This window comes from Littorina saxatilis, linkage group LG13, assembly GCF_037325665.1.
Source record: "Littorina saxatilis isolate snail1 linkage group LG13, US_GU_Lsax_2.0, whole genome shotgun sequence".
NCBI lineage: Eukaryota > Metazoa > Mollusca > Gastropoda > Littorinimorpha > Littorinidae > Littorina > Littorina saxatilis.
In genome coordinates, this window is record NC_090257.1 from 20,622,816 (window position 1) to 20,645,315 (window position 22,500).

General features: G+C 41.7%; 1 protein-coding gene and 2 long non-coding RNA genes across 3 annotated transcripts in view; 1 reads left to right on the forward strand and 2 right to left on the reverse strand.

The window, feature by feature from the left end:
- Positions 1–2,244, reverse strand: part of LOC138983858 (uncharacterized) — a 3,663-nt gene extending 1,419 nt beyond the window's left edge. Inside the window, exon 1 of the long non-coding RNA XR_011461286.1 lies at positions 1–2,244. This exon is cut by the window's left edge and continues 1,015 nt beyond it. This is a non-coding gene — a long non-coding RNA (uncharacterized lncRNA).
- LOC138983859 (uncharacterized) overlaps positions 1–22,500 on the forward strand; it is a 410,309-nt gene that overhangs the window by 281,534 nt on the left and 106,275 nt on the right. The window lies entirely within an intron of this gene.
- On the reverse strand, positions 4,835–22,252 carry LOC138983844 (uncharacterized). Its single transcript, XM_070357185.1, has 7 exons — positions 22,096–22,252; positions 15,205–16,763; positions 14,007–14,068; positions 13,457–13,684; positions 11,009–11,141; positions 8,110–8,291; positions 4,835–6,623 (listed from the first exon to the last, which is right to left on the reverse strand). The coding sequence occupies exons 2-7, from the start codon at positions 16,760–16,762 to the stop codon at positions 6,288–6,290; spliced, it is 2,499 nt and encodes an 832-aa protein (XP_070213286.1). The 5' UTR covers position 16,763; positions 22,096–22,252; the 3' UTR covers positions 4,835–6,287.

Consider the following 22,500-nt stretch of genomic DNA (forward strand, 5'->3'; position numbering starts at 1 on the left):
ATACACTATTTTCCCCAGAAAACTGAACTTCATACAGTTTTTAACGTTGGAACACGGGTGCAAAAGTTCGTCTGCTAGTCCCATTTGAGGAAAGAACATTATCCTAAGCGATACCAAAACATATACAGAACACACAATATCTGCCTTTGCTGCCACAGCAGAATAACAGCATATCTGTGTACTTGATTTTTAGTCCAAAATAGGAAAACTGACAAGAAGTATTAACAGAATGGAATGATTTGCACACAATCTGCACAAACACAGGGGCACCACAAGGCACAGTACTCTCACCTTTTCTTTTTTCTCTCTACACAGCAGATTTCAGAAGTTCTAGTGACTCCTGCCCCATAACCAAGTTTGCTGACGACACTGGACTGACCGGACTGCTGACTGTTGACGACGACTCTGACTACAGGCAGGAGGTAGATAGGTTTGTGGGGTGGTGTGAAAACAACTATTTAGAGCTTAATGTGGGGAAGACAAAGGAAATGATAATGGACAACAGGAGGGGGGAACATGTACACAGGGAGATAGTGATCAAGGGGGAGGTCGTAGAGAAGGTAGAGCAGTATAAGTATTTGGGGGTGATTATAGACAATAAGTTGACATGGAAACCAAACTCTGATGCCCTTGTGAAGAAACTCCACTCTCGCCTGTACTTTTTGAGAAAACTCAGGTCTTTTAACATCAGACAAGAAATCCTTCAGATGTTTTACACTTCAACGTGCAATAGTGTGTTGTACTTTGGCTCCGTGTGTTGGGGTGGCAACATCAACAAGCAAGACAGGGATAGATTAGATAAATTCATCAGGAAAGCAAGTGGGGTGGTTGGGAGGAAGCAGGACAATTTCACATCAACACATGAACGACGACTGACTGACAAGGTACAGAAGATTTTGGCTGACGACTCGCACCCACTCAGACCGGAATTTGACAGTAGACGGACAGACAGGAGCAACAGATTCAGACAACCAACCGCAAGATCCACACGCTACAGAAATTCGTTCATTCCATCTGCAATTCACATCTTCAATTCTCAGGTGGGGCGGTAGATGCTGGTGTTGTCGCTCTGATGCACGGGGTCAGTGTTCTGTATTGTTTCAGTATTGTTGATTTTGTTTTGCATTCTACTCTCTTGGACAATATGTGATAACCGGCAAGGTGCTGACTTTCTTTTGTGCATTGTTGATGGTGAATGCATGTTAATTTATTTTTAATATACTTTCTTATGTGATAACCAATGTACTATATTTTCTCAGGACAAAGAACAAATGTTTATTTTGAATGTTTTATGTATGTTATTATTACGGACACAAACGCTCAGCAATGTAATTTCTCTTTTAGAGATTAATAAAGTTATTGTATTGTATTGTATTGTATTGTAACTATACAACCGCGCATTAATCGATCGCCTGCGCAGGTTGACTGGTTGAGTGAATAGGATTCGATCAAACTTTCGCAAAAAAACTCCTCTTTTCTTTGAATAACTGAAGAAAGGAGGAATAAAGAGGTTACACACCTCGTCTCAGTGATTATAAAAAATAATGGTCTCAGTTCGCGGTCATGAAAAAGCTCGCTAAAGCTCGCATTTTTCATGATCCGCTAACTTCGACCATTATTTTTAATAATCACTGAGACTCGGCATGTAACCTCTACTTATTTGTGCTTCGTTTATCGATACAACGTCTTGTGCACGGGTCAAAATGTGTGTGTCAGGGGTCGTTTTACTTGAACTTGACGTTCGTGTTTCTCCGAACGTCTGTGAATCGAAACACAGATACACGCACTCCATGACTCTGTAAGAAGACAAAACATATCGCTAGGTTTCATTTGTTTTTGATGAATGTATGACCTTTCATGAAGTAGTTTTGTTTTTTAATTACTTTTGCCAGTTTGCCAGTTCATTTTTGGAACTATGCAAAGCAGTGTCGTGTCGTCTGTTTAAGTCTGGGGAAACACCAATGAAAAGAGCCGAAGAATCCCCGAGCGTTTCTATTGGGTTTGCTTTTGATTATCCATGTATAACCTGCTTCCTGCAACTATGGTAACCGGGGATTTATTGCCTGGGGAACATGAGATTTATTTTCCAGGTGCTTGTGAATGAAAACTCGTGAAAATGATGACAATGCTTATTCTGTTACCCTCGATAAATAAAGTTCAATTCAATTCAATTCAATTCTCTCTTTCATGCCATCTTACAAACTGGAACATTCACAGCAGAGGAGAATGTACAACACCAGAAGTCTATTAATACCACAATAGTGTATTTCTTGTCCCAGCCTACAAACCCAAAATTCAGACAGAACCCGTAGTGAAGAAGTCAGTTAAGGTGTGGTCTCAGGATAGCGTAGAGCAGTTGCAGGGATGTTTTGAGTGTACAGACTGGGACATGTTTCTTGACTCTAGTGGTAGTGTAGACGAAGCTACTGAAGTGATTTCTGACTATGTCAATTTTTGTGAGGATATGATTGTCCCATCTAAGACAGTGAAATTGTACCCCAACAACAAACCTTGGATTTCAAAGTCTCTCAAAGCCACACTCAACGAGAAAAAGGTAGCATTTCAGACTGGAGATAGAGTAGAAAGGAAAGTAGTACAGAACAAGTTGAGGAAAGAAATTTTGGAAGCGAAGAGACAGTACAAAGAGAAAGTAGAGTCACAGTTTGAATCAGGTAGCTTAGCAGACGCATGGAAAGGACTTAAAACTTTGTCAGGACAGGCCAAATCAAAATCCAGTAGCAATAGCATGCCGATGAAAGAACAGGTTGAATTTTCTGAGAAATTAAACGAGTTCTATTGTAGATTCGAGAAAGATGATTTGAAGGATGATTTAGACAGCGTGACTTCCCAGCTTAAGGTAGATATGGCAGGTGATGAGGAGGACTTTGAAATTCAAGGCAAGACTGTTGAGAAGGTTTTTAGCAAGTTGAATGTAAAGAAAGCAGTTGGTCCTGATAACATCGGTGGACGTGTTTTGAGATCATGTGCCTGTCAGTTGTCCGTTGTTTTTAGCCGTTTGTTTAGTTGGTCTCTGAAAGATTGCACTGTGCCCAGACTCTGGAAAAACTCTACGATTTGCCCTGTCCCCAAGAACAACAAGCCCAAAACCCTGAATGACTATCGCCCTGTAGCTCTCACCTCTATTGTTATGAAGTGCTTTGAGCGCATTGTCCTCTTTAGACTGCTCCATCAGGTCAAGCCCCATCAGGATCCCTTCCAGTTTGCATACAAGCAGAACAGATGCACAGATGACGCCACACTCACACTCTTACACAACGCATACACACACTTAGAAAAACCTGGCTCTTTTGTACGCATTCTTTTCATAGACTTCTCTTCTGCCTTCAACACTATCCAACCCTGCCTCATGGCCCAGAAACTTCTCCGCTACAGCGTGACTCCAAGGCTTATCCTGTGGATTATCAACTTTCTCGTTAACAGAACCCAGTCAGTCCGCTTTCAGACAGCTCTCTCTTCCCTTAGGTCCACCTCCATAGGCTCTCCACAGGGTACAGTTATCTCCCCTGTGTTGTTCACACTCTACACTAACGACTGCAGTGGCACTGACTCCACCCTTCTTATCAAATATTCAGATGATACAGCGCTAGAAGATCTCTCCAATAGTGACGCAACTTACTTTGCAGAAGTAGAACGTTTCAACGCCTGGTGTAAAGACAACTTTTTAGACCTAAATGTGACAAAGACCAAAGAACTTCTGATAGATTTTAGAAGAAACCCTGCCCCTGTCCCTGACCTGATGATTGATGGTGTGACTGTTGAGCGTGTGACTGAATATAAGTATCTTGGCACAGTTATCGATGATAAGCTGTCCTTCAATGCAAACACCACCCTCATACACAAAAAATGTCAGTCACGCATCTACTGCCTTCAGAAACTTAGGAAGTTGAATGTGAACCCTTCTATCCTCCAAACTTTCTACCGCTCTTTCATTGAGTCTGTCATCACTTTCGGTTTTGTGGCCTGGTATGGAGGTCTGAGTGTGAAGAACAGGAATGTCTTAGTGCGAATGGTGAATGTCAGTAGCAAGGTGATTGGCAGGCAGCAAGCAAGTGTGGAGTCCCTGTTTGAAAAGCGTGTGGTGAGAAAGAGTAGGCGGATAGCTTCAGATAGGTCCCATGTCCTTGCCCACCTCTATGAACTCCTTCCCTCTGGCCGTAGACTTCGCACGCACAAAGCTAGGACACTCCGGCTGCAAAACAGCTTCATCCCCAAATCCATCACCCTTAGCAACATGTAAACACATCCACATACCCGACCCAGCCCCTCTTCTGCCAGTGCAATCAGTAGTAATGTACATGTATGTATTGGTTTTATGTACAACCGTATATTTTCTGATATATTGTATGCTATGATATTTTGCAATGATGTTTAGCCATAGTTCGTTATACGCGCAGGTGTGCGAGCATGTAAGCGCAGTGCTTTAAAGATGTCCATGTGTGAACGTGTAAGTGGGCGTAGTCGAATGTCCATGTGGGAGTGGAGCATATAAGAATGCCCATGTGTGAATGTGTAAGTGGAGCGTATAAGAATGTGTAAGTGGAGCGTGGTGGAATGTCCATGTGTGAATGGGTAAGTTGAGCGTATAAGAATGTCCATGTGTGCGATGTGTAAATGAGACATGGATGTGTTCATGTCTGAATGCGTAAGAACAATGCAAGGAATGTCCATAGAGGTATGTGGAAGGTGTTTCAATAACCTGCCCTGTTATATAGTGCTATATGTTGTATGTAAAATCAATGTCTTGTTTGTACTATTGTTATGTACCACGCCTGAATTTCTCTATGAGATAATAAAGTATTCTTATTCTTATTATACTAGAAGTACTTTACTACTATATTACCAGCAGTCTACACGCGATGATACATATGCCCATTGACTTTTCCTTTGGGATATCCCGTACTAAAAATAGAATACGGGATTGTGGAAAAGCTGTTCGAGGGCACTCACGCACTATATTCGATTTCAATACACGACTCAAAACCTTTGGGATAAATCAACAAGAATAAAATACAAGAATATAGAGTTCAGAAAAGAAGAAACAAATTAAAAAAAATTGAGAAAATATGTTTTATTAAAGTCTTGTCAATTAGGGAACTCGAACTCAAGACCGTCGGCTTTGGAGGCAAACGTTTTACCACCCTGCCACAAAGAACACGAAGTAAATGCGTGAATACTAAGACTTGAACTGCCAACACAACTTCCACGTGCCCGGGGTTCTCGAATCGAGCATTTGTTGACTCGTCGGTTTCCCCGTTCGTATAAAAATGTGTTTTGTACGTTTTCTTGATTTCATCATTCAGGGGCGGACGAGGGGGGGGGGGGGGTTTCTGGGGTTTCCGGAACACCCCCCCCCCCCCCCCCCCCAGCCAAAAAATAAAAATATTTTTATGGTGCATTTCTTTATTTTACATTGAGTTTCAATTTTTGGGGTATTAATCAGTGACAAAATCTGCTGCCTGAAACTGGTAATGATCATCCTCAGAATGCACCAGATTGCACCATTTTGCATCCTTTTTTTCAAAATTTTACGGGGGGGGGGGGGGGGCATGCCCCCGGACCCCCCTAGCAGGCTATGTGCTTCGCGCGGTCGGCTCGGCGCTTCGCGCCTTCACACCCATATCTTCACAATATACTTTTGGACCCCCCCCCCCCCCCCCCATAAAACTGTCATTACATGTAGTCGCGGTGTTGTCTATATATATATAGGGCAATACATTTTCACCAAAGCCGATGTTACTAAAAAAAAATAAATGAATGGGTAATTCTGGGGATATTTTTCTCGCTGGAAGTACTCAATAATTATGCAATTTTTTAAAATTATTTCTATTCATTTGATCATCCAAAACGTTTTAAAGTGCCATACATTCATACATACAGAGCAGGAGGATTGCTTTAAAAAGGTAACGATTCCTTGAAAAGTTGTCCTTCATTCTTCCAATAGTCGATGCGCTTTTATTCACAATTCAAATGTATATTTGACAGCATAAAAGTCCTTTATCAATGTTTTGTAGGAACCTCAGTAAAACTGTAAATGAAAGGACAGTTTAGATGTTTATTATTTTCACTACATGGTGCACTTGTTACGTCATTTATTCCCCCCTCTGCTTCTTTACATCTGTAAACTGCAAGGGGTGTTTATTTTTCGGTAAACACCTAGCAACCAAACAAATAACCACCCAGCTAGATAATTATTCGTTTACTTGGACCAGTTAGATCACGTACTAAGAGTCGACATCTAGGCTCGGTACAAATTCCAAACCTTAACCCTATTTGCGACGACGATCCGGATCGCTCATCTCCAAGACCGTGTCACGCACTGCGTCGGGGTCCGAACCCGTTCTCCCCAGAGCATCCATACGCTCGGCCGTGTTGGTGCCTTTGAAAAACTTCTTCCCATGTCGTAGCGACCCAGGCTTGGTCACTACCCCGACTTTTTTGTATAACTTAAAGAAAGTCCAATCTTTTTCAACGATATTTTTCAGCCCTGCGCGAAAGTAAGCGTCGATGCCCTTATTCCTTCCATGGACCGCCTCCGCCAACTGGGTGATGACCAGGAACTCTCTGGCTGCTTTTTGCGTTGCAGGGTCGTTTTTAAGGAGCGCCTGGAAGTCAAGGTAGAATAAGATCAAATTAAACTGAGAATCCACCCGGTTGGTAACTTTCTCGTGCACCTCGGCCCTGCTAAATATGACATGATGGAGGATTACAAGATAAAACTGATAATTGATTTAAATACGATTGAGAATGAATGAGATGAGATGCAAATTGATAAGGTGCATGAAGCGAAAGTCGGTGAAACCATAGACCATTTATCCTGGACCGCCAACTAGCTCTCTCTCCGCTCTTTCTCTCTATTACGAGGTAGCGCCTCTCGCATTTAGGAACCTACGCTTACATGGCCTTTCAGAAATCAGGGGGACGTGATATCCGGTGTCGATTGTAAACATGGACGAAGTTGCCGAGGTAAGTTCTAAAAATGCTAAAATAAACTCAGCAAAAGTGCATATGGAACATGTTTTTCGATGAGTTTTGTTAAGTTTAGTTTGGAGTTTTGGAAGATCCAGTTCATTGTCACCTCCCATTGTCACAAATAACTGGAGCGTGCTTTCTTTTCACTGTCTTCGAATCGCTGGCCTTTTAAACCGGACGCGACGCGCCCCTGAAAGTCGAGAGTCGTAACCTCGAAGGGTCACGTGACGAGTTGGCGGTCCAGGCTATTTGGTCTATGGTGAAACCCAAACGGCAGAGAACAAACCACGGGGTCTGATTCGTTGAAATCACAACAAATCTCAATTTCAACCAATCCAACACCACGGCCGACTCTCACCCGGTTGGTGACTTTCTCGTGCAGCTCGGCTCAGGTAAAATAAGAAATGATTGAGGATTATGATTTAATATTGGGGTTTCCAATGACAAAGATTACTTGATTTATCATTTTGCCCAAACCAATTAACAATTGAATGAGGTACATTGATGTTGGAATTCTTCCAGGGCATGTCATTCCAGTGTAATGCTTTTGGGATGCTAAAATACAATTTCGTGAGTTTGCTTTTCGTCTATAAAGTAACAAGTGGGAAATGCTTTTTAGATCCTTTTTCATTGTATTGGGATAGACCCTATTGTAAATGGTTTCAAACACGGCGACCACCTCAGGCCCCCGTAGCCACATAGGTTGAAAGGGCGTCGAAGACCAAGAACCAATTTCGTTTCATCAAGGTAGCTCAGTTGGTAGAGCACGGTACTTGTGACCCGCGGGTCATGGGTTCGAATTCGGGCTGGAACGGCCGGACACAGGTTAACTTTATGTGCAGATTCAGAGACGGTATCCATGTTCTACCCCCGTGTCACCACTGTGGCATGTAAAAGATCTCAGTAATTACGCCATAAATGCAGGTGGCTGATTACACCTAAACACGCATACACCTGGGTAGCGCGACTCTGTTGCTGCTAGCTTTCCACTGGGAGGAATTAAGCGACCTGATTTTTTTTTTAGCGATGGGACAATACAGTAATGAAAATGAAAATGAAATGAAAAAAATCATCGGATTTTTCCGGTGAACACTTGTAAACACTGCATGCTTCGATCACCTTCAAGTTAAGGCCAAAGTTTTGGTTTGGGGGGTCGTACAATGCTCTGCGCATGGCGTCGACCATCTCCTGTCGCTTCAAGACTGGGTCTGGAAACTTGTTGGCGAATCTGTCAAGCTGTCGAGTGATGTCTGCGTACGTAGCAGGCTGTTGAAACAGCGGTCTCCCGTTAGGACCTGCAACTAAATATGCGCTTCACTATTAAAAAAGGAAAGTATTCTGTCGAGACGTGATTAATATAGTGGTTGCTGCTAGCGTGACCAAATACCGGGTATAGAACCGAGACAACGATGGCATCTTTTTTTCTCCCCGCAGACTGCTAGTGTACCACCTGTTCCACCTCCAACCATGCACTGGCCCCAGGGGGAAGAACGGACGCGTGTTTCTTTCAGGCGAGATATTCTTTCGGCTAGCCGCTCGCGGAGCTAGGAGGCGAGAGTGTATATGAAACGGTTTGATGGCTAGCTACGCAAGAATATAAATCAATATAAATCAAACACCATTGGTTGATACCGAAAAGGTCGTCTGCACTGGTCGGTAAACGGCCATGGACAGCCAATCGGATTAGTAGCAGTGTCGCCGCCATGCTTTCTTGCCAAGCAAGCAAGCCCAAAGCTACCTACCGTTCGAGGCGAGAATCCTAGCGCGTCTCTCGCGGCGAGAATTGCACAAGAAACGATACTTTCTCGCCTTACTCGCGTCATTCGCCAATTCTCGCCTGTAAGAAACGGGGAACTGCCATCACTAAAAGAGATGTAAGAGTGGGTCATTTTCTTCACGGTTCCATGCTCAGTATTCGGTCACTAATGACGTGAATGTTTATTTTTGAAAAGTGCACGAAGCACATCGAATCAACCGAGGGGAAAAACGTTCAGCGAATCGGAGCTCATCACAGACGCTCCACCCAGAGTAGAGGGTCCTGGAAGCTCAAACAAAAAATTCTTGCTCAATATGCGGGAGCATGCTGGTGTTGTCATATTTTTTGAATGGGTGTGGAAGAACTGCTCATAATTAACATAACACTCCGGCCCTGTTCTTTTTTTTCGTCACACCCAAAACCGTTATTTGTTTTGGGCGACGCAGCATTACCCTCCGTAGAATGTTAGAGAGTCCTCAGACAGGGATTTTTAAAACATTTCTTGTTGACGCATATGATAAACTGCAGCGCTAACGTCTGCGTAATGTTTTCCGAGCCCTTCACAAAAAGTTAAGTCGCATCGGTAAGATCTATTCGCAGCTCTCAGTTTGATTAAAATTTGAACAAGTATCGACGGGCGTGTAACCTAGGGGTTATGACGTCTGCCTTCTGTCTGGAAGTTTCGGGGTTCGAATCCCGGTCGCACCTGGTTGATCAAGGATGAAGACCTGTTTGCGTCTCATCCTCCTTCGTGTGTACTGTACACGCAAGCACAAGACAAGTATGCACAAAAAAGGATCATGTGATCCATTTGACAGTTCGTTTGGAGATGGAAACACCAAAACAGCCAGCATGCACCCCCTCCGGAATCGGAGTATGACTGCCTAAATTGCGTGGAAACGGTCGCAACCCACGTACCCCAAAGAAGAAGTTGAAGGGGAATAAGGAGGAGGAGGAGGAGAACAAATATATGTTTGTGCTCCTACAGACAAGGGGTGGTTTAAACATGAAAAAGGATTTTTTATGCAGGCGTCACACTGTCCCGAAATTGACACCAGATGGACACACGATACTGGAAATTTTCAAATTCGGATCTGATCGTAAACACATCTGGCCATTCGTTAGGGCATCTTAAGACATCGTATGACCGCCGGTTGAGTTTCTCAGGCTCTGGCAGCAACTTCGTTCAATGTTTTATTACGGCTTTAGGCCCCGTAGGGCTTTAAGCAAAAACAGAACGCAGCGAAACACACGCAAAGTAAGAGTGTACGCAGGCACAGCAAATATCGAACTTAACGAAAACACAAGTCGCGTAAGGCGAAAATACAATATTTAGTCAAGTAGCTGTCGAACTCACAGAATGAAACTGAACGCAATGCCATTTTTCAGCAAGACCGTATACTCGTAGCATCGTCAGTCCACCGATCATGGCAAAGGCAGTGAAATTGACAAGAAGAGCGGGGTAGTAGTTGCGCTAAGAAGGATAGCACGCTTTTCTGTACCTCTCTTTGTTTTAACTTTCTGAGCGTGTTTTTAATCCAAACATATCATATCTATATGTTTTTGGAATCAGGAACCGACAAGGAATAAGATGAAAGTGTTTTTAAATTGATTTGGACAATTTAATTTTGATAATAATGTTTATATATTTAATTTTCAGAGCTTGTTTTTAATCCGAATATAGCATATTTATATGTTTTTGGAATCAGAAAATGATGTAAAATAAGATAAACGTAAATTTGGATCGTTTTATAAATTTTTAATTTTTTTTACAATTTTCAGATTTTTAATGACCAAAGTCATTAATTAATATTTAAGCCACCAAGCTGAAATGCAATACCGAAGTCCGGGCTTCGTCGAAGATTACTTGACCAAAATTTGAACCAATTTGGTTGAAAAATGAGGGCGTGACAGTGCCGCCTCAACTTTCACGAAAAGCCGGATATGACGTCATCAAAGACATTTATCAAAAAAATGAAAAAAACCGTTCGGGGATTTCATACCCAGGAACTCTCATGTCAAATTTCATAAAGATCGGTCCAGTAGTTTAGTCTGAATCGCTCTACACACACACACACACACACACACACACACACACACACACACACACACACACACACACACACGCACATACACCACGACCCTCGTTTCGATTCCCCCTCGATGTTAAAATATTTAGTCAAAACTTGACTAAATATAAAAAACAACAACAATAAAGTCCATCATAACTAACTAGAAAACTTAAACTTCAAAGCTCATTACCTCCGACTGTAATGACAATCTGGTCGCTGGAGTGTCTGTATGGTTGTCTCCGTGTTATATACTCCACATCCAGACCTCCCAGGTTTTGCTTGACATACAGCGGGGAGCTCTCGACGGCCTTCTGTTGCAAAGCCTGGGAGAAGAAACCGTTGAAACAAAAGCACATTTGAATGGAGCACAAGAAAGTGTCTTTTTGTCCGGAGTGTGTGACTATCCAGTACAAACCCATGACATTCAGTCTCTCTCTGTCTCTGGCTGTCTGTATGACTCTCTCTGTGTCTCTCTGTGTCTGTCTCTGTCTCTCTCTCTCTCTCTCTGTCTCTCTGTCTCTCTGTCTCTCTCTCTCTCTCTCTCTCTGTCTCTGTCTCTCTCTCTGTCTCTCTCTCTCTCTCTCTCTCTCTCTCTCTCTCTCTCTCTCTCTCTCTCTCTCTCTCTCTCTCTCTCTGTTTCTTTTGTTCTTGCCATTTCCGTGTACTCCCCATGAAGTGGGCCGATGGCCTTTGTTAATTAAATCGACGTTTCATTTCATTTCTCTTGCTCTCTCTTTCTCTGCTGTTACAATTAAAAGTTATGGTGGTGAATATAACATGATATCATATCATGTCATCTGTTTGTCAGTATTGAAACTGAAATGAAACTGGTATTGTTAGATATGACACTAAATGAAACCTATAGTGTGGACATGAAAAAACGCCTGCAAATCATCGTTAAAAGCACAGTAAGCCTCCCGTAAACCATCACTGAGCTCGCCGAGCCTAGACATACAGTGCAAGCATACTTCCATTTGAACGCTCACCGAACGGGAACATCCTGGCTGCTTTCTGTCGAGAGTGAGACATTTTCAAAGAAGTTATTTTCGTTTACTATGCGAACGGACAATCAGGCGCCTCGTTTTGGTGCTAGACCTAACTTTTAAAATCTAAATAATAAATTGACAGCAGCTGCTTCTTATACAAACATTCTTAAATCATAAAAGAATTCTTTTTTCATCAAGACAAGATCAGTACAATTCGAAGTTTTGACAGTTTGAAAAAAGAAAAGCCCGGAAACATGTCACACAAAACGTCTTTCTCGTAGCAGACGACGGTTGTGCCTAGCGCCAGTTCCTCTGAACCGTCAATCGCCACCGCTCTAGTTCGCAGTCGTTTGTTGCGTTTTAGATTCAGAGGTACACAATAACGTGCTATTGCAGATAAGCTTACAGCGAGTCGCAATGAAATCACAAACTGAATTGTGATAAAAAAAAAAAAAAGGAAACTGGATCACACGGGTTCACAATTGCTCAGGGGTAAGATAAACCACGCAAAAATAAATTCTTTGAAAATTGCTCGCTCTTTACGGAGGGCACCTAGAATGTTCTCAAGCAGTGAGTGTTTAAATGAAAGGGTGTTTGTACTGTGTGTAAAAGCCTGACAGTGTAATTATGTGACGGGAGGCTTACTTTGCCTTTAAAGTTACTGAATTTGTCACGTCAAGGTGCACGGAACCCCTGGGGCTTTCAATCATGCCTCAAGCAGCAATCTGTTTCAACAAATTAACTTTCATGAAAGGAGTTTAAAACTACACTTTTTTTTTAAATCTATTTTGAGAATCCTCCGGGCAGAAAAGCGTAGTTCTCGATCAGGCTCATATCAGGTCCCGCACGTGAACTAATTACTTGGTCAAAAGCCTACATGGAAGTCTATTAGTCTTGCCGTGAGGGATATTGCTTTCTGTTTTTGGTACTTTACGTCAAAACATTGTTTTTGACCACGTAAGAAAGTTGTAAATGATGATTGGTATGTGTGTCCATTTTGGCATACCGCACACAGCCTTGAGTCCCAGAACGTGATCACGGGAAATGTCATTAACATTTTGGCGGGAGATGTCAACTGACAAACTAGATAAAGTTTTGTTTGGCTGGCAACACTAACGGTATGTATAGGCATATGTGAGGTAGTCGTGTAAAGCTTTTGACTGGGTATATCGTAATCAGCGACAAAAATACAATAGTTGCTTTTGCAATGCTGTGATTCCTGCACTGCCCATTTAAGGTCTTAAAGGCATATGTACGCGCTCCCGTGTTTACAAAGTGTAGTTTGCCCACAATCGATGTCAAATGCATCATAAGGCCATATAATGACGATATGTCGCAATGCGCGGACCATATACATGCATTACAGCTTGTTCTAGCCTCTGAAAAAGTGAGGATGTCAACAAAGACGCGGAGTTATTTCCCTTGCGTCAACGTTCCCTCTGTTGGCAAATCTATAAATAGGACGATCTAGATCAAAATAAAAATTCAAATATCTCAACATTTAAGGGGTCCTAGACCACAATATTTTGCAGGGAACTTAATTTAGCATGTCTCCAGCTGTTGGTAAAGCAATTAGCGTGTATATTCATCGAGTTAATATGCCTTTAAAATGGCTACGAACGAACATGCAGTAAATAAAATTATGTCCACACCTGAAACAATTCCTTATTATTCAGATTACTCCCGGTCAAGTCAATGCCCTTGATGTTCTTATACAGCTTATCTTGGAGAGTGTGCGGCAGTAAGTTTGTGTCCTTAATCTCGTACTTGTTCCACAGGTCATCCCATCGGTCAGCGTGTTTGCCTTGTACTTGTGGCGACCCTCGCTTACCAAACTGGTTGTCAACTGCGTCCAACAAACTGTCCTGTATTGTACTGTCCTGTATTGTAAAAACAATTTTTTAAGTCAATACCTTTACACAAATTTCCATTCAAGAAATAAAGGAGGAGAGGGTATTGTATATAAACATAACAAAAACATAATTACACCCATTGTTGTACCTAATCTAAAACATTCATCCCCGTGATATTTCATTCAAACAGTATATACCATTGTAGCCACTTAACTTGACTCTCTGGAACTCTTTTCGGATCAAAGATTGTTTTGCATGGGTCACGTGACCGCCCCCCCCCCCCCCTCACTGAAACAGACAGACAGAGGCTGAGAAAGGTAGGGAGAGAAAAAAGGGGAGAGCGAGTTACCTGTGATGAAGATGATGGGGTTTTACGTTTACATCCAGGAGATCGCCTGCACCTTCTAAAACCTGGACAATAAAAAGCAGGAACCAATTTTCAAAACCGGAGAAGACTCTGAACATGTGTAACAACTAATTAAAAAAAAATCCATATTTTAATAATGTTATTGAAGATTGTGTATGAGTCATAGAAATAACCAGAGTAAAGTTTAGATACAGTCTATAACATGCAACATCTTGAGGATTGACTGCCTTTCTTTATTTCTTCTTCTTCTCCTTTGCAGTCACCAAATGGTAAGGAACTTCTCCTGTCTTCGAGCATTGAAATCTCACGTGATCCTTGTTCTGGGTGAGGGTGGGAGAGGTGCAACGCGCAAGCCTTTGTTACCTGATCCGGCACTTACAAGAAAGTTCTTTCTTTCTTTCTTTCTTTGGTGTTTAACGTCGTTTTCAACCACGAAGGTTATATCGCGACGAGGGAAAGGGGGGAGATGGGATAGGGGAAAGGGGGGGGGGAGATGGGATAGAGCCACTTGTTAAGTGTTTCTTGTTCACAAAAGCACTAATCAAAAAATTGCTCCAGGGGCTTGCAACGTAGTACAAAAGTTACCATATATGACCTTACTGGGAGAATGCAAGTTTCCAGTACAAAGGACTAAACATTTCTTACATACTGCTTGACTAAAATCTTTACAAACATTGACTATATTCTATATACAAGAACCATCTAACAAGGGTAAAAGGAGAAACAGAATCCGTTAGTCGCCTCATACGACATGCGGGGTGCAGAGAAATAAGGATGTGGAAAAGAAGACTTTTGGTAAGTGAAATAAAGGTGATGGATCCAGTCAGGTAGAAATAAGACAACAAGAAAAGAATTGGAAAACTGCAGGGAATAGTAGGGAGAGTTTTCTTGGAAGGAAATATAGGTGAAAGGACTGGTAAGGCAGAAATAAGACAAAAGAAGAGAAGAAACAGAACCGTTAGTCGCCTCTTACGACATGCTGGGTAGCATCGGGTAAATTCTTTCTAGTCCCAACCAATATGGGACTCCCCCTAACCCGCGGGGGGTTACAAGAAAGTTGTCACAGGTGTGCTCTCATGAGGAGATAAAAGAAGTCTTCATTATTATTATTTTCGTTGTTATTTAATTATTCCTATTACAGTGATTATGATTATCATTATTACATCGGAGCTTTTCTCACCTTTGTGTGCGTCATCAGGCGCTTTCATTCCATGGCGTGCGTTGTCCAAAACATCAGCGTTTTTTGCAGCCGACTTACCCAAGGCCTGGACACTGGAATCACCCACACGCTTGACACCTGGTTTGGAGAGTTTTCGAGCAACATTTCTGATTGCGTGTCCGCTTTTTTTGGCCAGTGTGGGTGCAGCTTTCACCAGACTTATCACGCTTCCCACTGTGTCTTTGACCTCACGAATGGCTCCTTTGATAGGGTTCTTATACCCCTTGAGGGTTTGCTTGGCCATGCTCTTCGCCACCTTTTTAAACGTTTTTTTGAAGGCCGCTTTGAAGACTTGCTTCGTTCCGCCTTTGACCAAAGCCTTCGCACCCTGAAAAGCAGCAGCACCAGTACCTACAGTGACTACTGTGGCAACATCCATGACAACATCTATAGTGCCTTCTATGGCCCGCTGCTTCGCCACGTCTTTGCATCCCTTTCCAGCGTAGACGGCGGACGAAATAAGGTTATAAAATGTCCCCAGGAATGGAATCCAGCTGATGACAGCCTGAGCCTTCGCTTCCTTCTTGTCAACGCAGCTCGAACGTTTTGAAATGTGAGCGTGGTCTGAGATGTCAAAATCAGCTTCAGGTGCAGTGATGTTGAGTTCCCCTGTGACGTCATCCACCAGGGCTTTCGCCATGACCCCCGAGTGTGCTTGGGAGAAGACGGCCACCACTGATACGTCGTACACAACAAGGAGAGAAGGATGCTCGGCAAGTTCTTTTCTAACAGTCAGGATTCCAGTGTTCTGGCACTCCGGCAGATGGCTGCAGAAATCAACTTTGTCTAGGTGAGAAGATGCATCAGGCCCATGCTGTTTCTCGTTGTCATTCAAGTCTTCAGACTGGCTGCCTGACAGCGGTTTACTGTCGGTTCCATCCATTCCTCTGTGACCCGGTACCATGAGGTGATCAGATGTTTGATCCTCCACAGCTGTCAGGAGGCGGGAGGTGAGGGCGATGGCGGCAGAATGACACTGGTGGAGCTGCAGCAAGGCCACGGTGGTCAGTACGGTCATCACGTCCTGGTCCTCTCCGAGGTTGACCAAGACGTCATCCACGGCAGACACCACGTCCTCCCAACAGCTGGCTATGATCAGCTCCCGCACATCACCGAGGTTCTGCACCTTGCTGTTGTAGTCGCTGACGTCTTCCATGATATGAAGCGTTTTGCTCAGAAGATCGTCTGTGGCCATTTTTTCCCTCTGCCCAAGGATGTGTTCTGCTTTTCTGGTGAACTCCTGTTCGTCGGCTTCTTGACTCGAAGTTGACGCAGACGTTTCCTCGTACGCAACAGTCTCAAGGAGATTCTCCAGTTGGGACATGACTTGCTTTTTTTCGACAGTATCCATTTCCAGGCCAGTGAGTTTAATGCTTTCGGCGTCAGTAAGGCCTGGCGTGGCGGGGACATGTTGCAGGCTGATGGCCGGGCGAGGCGCAGAGTGGACACCGCTGTAGTCCAGTAGCACCATCACAACCAGCACAACCGCCTTCCTTCTGAGCCAGGCGTAGGTCGCCATCCTGCATAATGATAATAAGACAGATAAGAGTAAATGTCAGAATAATGATGATGATCATCATGAGAAGAAGAATGATAATGATGATGATCCTGATGATCACGATGAGAAGAAGAAAAAGAACAACAACAAGAACAAGACCAAGAACAACAGCAACAACAACAACAACAACAACAACAACAACAACAACAACAACAACAACAACAATAAGAAGAACAAACAAGTCGCGTAAGGCGAAAATACAATATTTAGTCAAGTAGCTGTCGAACTCACAGAATGAAACTGAACGCAATGCCATTTTTCAGCAAGACCGTATACTCGTAGCATCGTCAGTCCACCGCTCATGGCAAAGGCAGTGAAATTGACAAGAAGAGCGGGGTAGTAGTTGCGCTAAGAAGGATAGCACGCTTTTCTCTACCTCTCTTTGTTTTAACTTTCTGAGCGTGTTTTTAATCCAAACATATCATATCTATATGTTTTTGGAATCAGGAACCGACAAGGAATAAGATGAAAGTGTTTTTAAATTGATTTCAAAAATTTAATTTTGATAATAATTTTTATATATTTAATTTTCAGAGCTTGTTTTTAATCCGAATATAACATATTTATATGTTTTTGGAATCAGCAAATGATGGAGAATAAGATAAACGTAAATTTGGATCGTTTTATAATTTATTTTTTTTTTTACAATTTTCAGATTTTTAATGACCAAAGTCATTAATTAATTTTTAAGCCACCAAGCTGAAATGCAATACCGAAGTCCGGGCTTCGTCGAAGATTACTTGACCAAAATTTCAACCAATTTGGTTGAAAAATGAGGGCGTGACAGTGCCGCCTCAACTTTCACGAAAAGCCGGATATGACGTCATCAAAGACATTTATCAAAAAAATGAAAAAAACTTTCGGGGATTTCATACCCAGGAACTCTCATGTCAAATTTCATAAAGATCGGTCCAGTAGTTTAGTCTGAATCGCTCCACACACACACACAGACACACACACACACACGCACACACGCACACACACACACACGCACATACACCACGACCCTCGTTTCGATTCCCCCTCGATGTTAAAATATTTAGTCAAAACTTGACTAAATATAAAAACGAAGAAAAAACTGAAGCAGTTCTGTTTGCCTCTTCAACCTCTTCTTTTCGTCACAGTCTTCCATCTGCCATTCAGTTAGGCTCAGCATCTGTCACATTCTCAGGGAAGGCCAGAGATCTTGGGTTCTACCTTGACTCTGACCTCTCTATGAGACATCATGTCACAAAAACATGGCAGGCAGCCTACCTTGAAATTAGGCGCATCAGCTCCATCCGCCACTTTCTCACTGAAGAAGCCACCAAAAACCCTTGTCACTTCCTGCTTATTGTCTCGTTTAGACTATTGTAATGCACTGTTGATTGGATGTCCTTCGTTAGTTATCCAACCTCTCCAAACTGTTCAAAATGCTGTAGCCCGCATCATCTTTGGGTCAAAGAAAACACAGCATGTCAGTCCCCTGCTATACACACTCCACTGACTGCCGGTGGAACAGCGTATCAAGTACAAAGTCGCTTGTCTGTGTTTCAAGGTCTTCTCAGGAAGTGCCCCTCAGTACATTTCTGAACTCCTGTACATATACACCCCATCACGCACACTCAGATCATCCGCTGACATCAGGCTACTGAAAGTTGAGCGCTTCAACAGGAAGCAGCACGGAGCAAGAAGCTTCTGTTGTGCTGCACCACCACTCTGGAACTCTCTTCCCTTCTCTGTCAGACACTGCACCTCTCTCAGCTCTTTTAAACAACTGTTGAAAACTTTCTTTTTCACAGAATATTACACCAACCTGGCCTAATGTCTTCTTCATTCCATTTCTGCACATACTCCTCTCCCATAAAGTTGTTATGATTGTTGAGTGTTAGCTGTGTATGTTTGTATATATATAGTGTGTATTGCATATTATGATTATTGTGTGAACAGTACATGTGGTGATTTGTGTCTGTATGATTAATTTGTTTTATGTAGGTTGTACTTTTAATTGTTCTATTCTGTATATATATACATGTTCTTTTGTAAAGGGCCTGGAGCCATAGGTTAGGCACTTAAAAATCTTTCTTTTTTTCTTTATTTGGTGTTTAACGTCGTTTTCAACCGTTCAAGGTTATATCGCGACGGGGCACTTAAAAATGTCCAGTTATTATTATTATTATTATTATTATTATTATTATTATTATTATTATTATTATTATTATTATTATTATTATTATTATTATTATTAAGAACAAGAACAAGGAGAACAAAAACAAGAAGAACAATAACAAGAACAAGAAGAACAAGAACAAGAAGAAGAGCAAGAACAAGAAGAACAAGAACAAAAATAAGAAGAACAAGAAAAACAAGAACAAGAACAAGAAGAACGAGAACAAGAATAAGAAGAACAAGAAGAACAAGAACAAGGAGAACAAGAACAAGAACAAGAAGGAGTAGAAGAAGAATTTCGGAAGAAGCAGACTATAGACAGAGTTATGTCACTGTATAGCAGCTTGTGAACGAATTCATTTCACGGGATTAACAGGACGTCTATTACGTGTTTTGTGATGAAAAAAGAATTGAGCTTTACTCTCTATTACTTCATTTACCTTTCTTTTTAATCCCCATACACGTTTTCGTCACGAAGACAAATGTATCTGACTACCTTATTGATTATTATCTCAAACTTTTCATCTAAAATGTCGTTCTGTTGGTTATGTTTCCCCAAATTTCTCCTTGGTTGCTTGCTGACAAACTAGTCAGTATTTGTATATGTTACAGTTAATCTGTAAAACCAGGGAATACGTGTATTAACTAAACTATTTTAGGTAATACATTAATTAACTGGTTTTTTCCGTCAGTTAATTCATGTATTACCTAGTTAATACACGTATTCCCTGGTTTCACAGATTAACTGTAACATATTTACAGATCTGCGTTTACAACAGTACAATCTCCTACAACACTTTATGTGGCAACAGAGTTTTTCATAACTAACTCAACTCAAAACAACTACTCTGTATTTATATGTTATTGTCAAAATCTTGCCACCCGTTTTCTGACGGTAGGTCAAGTGTGAAGGTCGTCTGCAAAACTGGCAGGCTTCTTGTGTTTACCTTACTTTTCAAACTTACAGTAACTAACTTTGCTCCTTTTCTTGTCAGATTACTCGCTCGCGGTATATAACTACAGTGGAACCCCCCTTTTAAGACCTCAAAAAAACTGAAAAAATCAGGTCTAGAAAAGGAGAGAGTCTTGGGTGGCCGAGTGGCCGAGTGGTAACGCACTTGCGCTCGGAAGCGAGAGGTTGCGAGTTCGACCCTGGGTCAAGGCGTTAGCAATTTTCTCCCCCCTTTCCTAACCGGCTAGGTGGTGGGTTCAAGTGCTAGTCTTTTGGATGAGACGAAAAACCGAGGTCCCTTTGTGTACACTACACTGGGGTGTGCACGTTAAAGATCCCACGATTGACAAAAGGGTCTTTCCTGGCAAAATTGTATAGGCATAGATAAATGTCCACCAAAATAACCGTGTTACTTGGAATAATAGGCCGTGAAAAGTAGGATATGCGCCGAAATGGCTGCGATCTGCTGGCCGATGTGAATGCGTGATGTATTGTGTAAAAAAATTCCATCTCACACAGCATAAATTAATCCCTGCGCCTTGAATATGTGCGCGATATAAATTGCACAAAATTTTTTTTTTTAAATTAAAAATAAATACCTGCGCTTAGAACTGTACCCACGGAATACGCGCGATATAAGCCTCATATTGATTGATTGATTGATTGATTGATATAATGGAGTTAACTTTACAGATGTTATGAGCAGAAAGTCTGAAAAAACAAGGTCTTAAAAGGGGAGAAGTCTTGTATTCGGCGAATCAAAAAACAAGAAAGGTATGTTGTTGGAACGTTTAATTATTGACAAAACAAAACGTTCCGTTCACATATATATCGACCCCGGCAGCGGTCTTTTAACTGCACAGACAAACACTAATTACACCACACTTCTCTTGACTAAAAAGACCGCTGCCGGGGTCGATATATCTGTGAACGTTACGTTTTGTTTTGTCAATAATTAAACGTTCCGACAACATACCTTTCTTGTTTTTTAATACTGAATTTTGGAACGTTGGCAGTCTATTTGTTTTTAAATTTCTTAAATTGGGGGGTCTTAAAAGGGGGGTTCCACTGTATCGGACTAATGTCTCCAAAAAAACATACCTGCCCGACCGGTTGAGCGAGTGCCTTTTGTAATCATTTTTATTTTATTTTTTTGTTTTATGCAATTTATATCGCGCACATATCTCAACCACGGATTCAAGGCGCAGGGATTTATTTATGCCGTGTGAGATGGAATTTGTTACACAATATATCACGCATTCACATCGGCCAGCAAACCTCAAGCCTATTAGTTCAAAATTTTGCGCGACAAGAGGTGTATTTCTTTTAAAATTTGTGAAGAGGGATAACTCAACTTGTTGTTTAACACTATTTCTGAACACTGTAAACACTTTTAATTTATGTTTGACTGTGTTCCATGCTTTAAATTGGGCTTCAAAAATGGATACATACGGGGTTTTTTCCAAATTTACCTGTAAAATCACTATGTTTGATGTTCTATTTTGCTTCCCTATTTCTCTTCTTCAGTTTGTGATCATCCGATTGTTTTTTTGTTAACATATTCACAATACGATATCACAAATTCTTCAGTAGGGTTTGCGTGAAAAAGTCTCATACCTATGCTCAAACTTCAGTCGTTATCTCAAAATTTTGCGCGACAAGCTCTATTCATTTTGTTTTTTCCTGATAAACAAAACATTGAACTAACATAAAAACAAACCTTTAAAACTGCCTAACCACTTTGAAATATGGCCTCAGGTGTATTGACTTACTTGACTTATTCCTGTAGACTCCCTGTGGAGCCTCAGGTGTATACTCCAGCCTTAAGCTAAACAATGGCAGTAAAAAAACAATACATTTTTCTATTCAAACACTCCGTTTTGTTCACATTATGTTACGACATGCCAAAAAGTTTGGATGTTCCACAAAAGACGGGGTTTGATGTCATTATTAGCCTGGAACAGTTGTTGTTGTTGTCGTTGACGTTGTTGTTGTTGTTCTAAATTCCTGTTCAACGTATTTGCATAGATCATCTGTTTGTATTTTAAAGTATTTACACCAACTATATCAGGGAGGGTGGTGCAGAAACTCCTGTGTTTTAAATGATCTAATTTTTGTGTTGTAGCTTGTCCGCAATTCATTCAAGTTTAGTTTGAAATCAATACCAAAAAATCTATGAAAACAAAAAGCTTACCTGTTCTCCTCAGCTGTTGATCAGTTGGCTCTTAAGTCCCTTTCCCCTTCCCAGGTCAGCATGCAAAGAGTGTGTGAAACCGACCAGAGTAACAGGGCGAGTGCCGGGTTAATGTCAATCCCCAACGTTTTATTCGGATGCAAGGGATTATATGAAGCAGTGTCCACATTTAGGTCATACTTTAACCCACAAAAACTATCGGAAATTCCCGATCAAGCTTTTGTTTCCACGACCTATTGAGAATTCCCATTCCAGCTTACTAATATCCTGCTTCATTACTCGACTGATTACTCGTCTGATTACCAGACTGTCGTCTTGTGGCTAGGATTATGGACCACTCCAACTTGAAAGGATCCTGGTTCGGCAACAATTTTCTCAGAAAAGTTCTTGGGCGCGACTTTGATG

Excerpts from the sequence above, each read along its gene's own strand:
- LOC138983844 (XM_070357185.1), bottom strand. The coding sequence starts at position 16,762 with ATGGCGACCTACGCCTGGCTCAGAAGGAAGGCGGTTGTGCTGGTTGTG. Across the intron at positions 13,685-14,006 it reads CCCCATCATCTTCATCACAG|GACAGTACAATACAGGACAG; the intron begins GTAACTCGCTCT and ends TTTACAATACAG. Across the intron at positions 8,292-11,008 it reads GATTGTCATTACAGTCGGAG|TTGCAGGTCCTAACGGGAGA; the intron begins GTAATGAGCTTT and ends GCGCATATTTAG.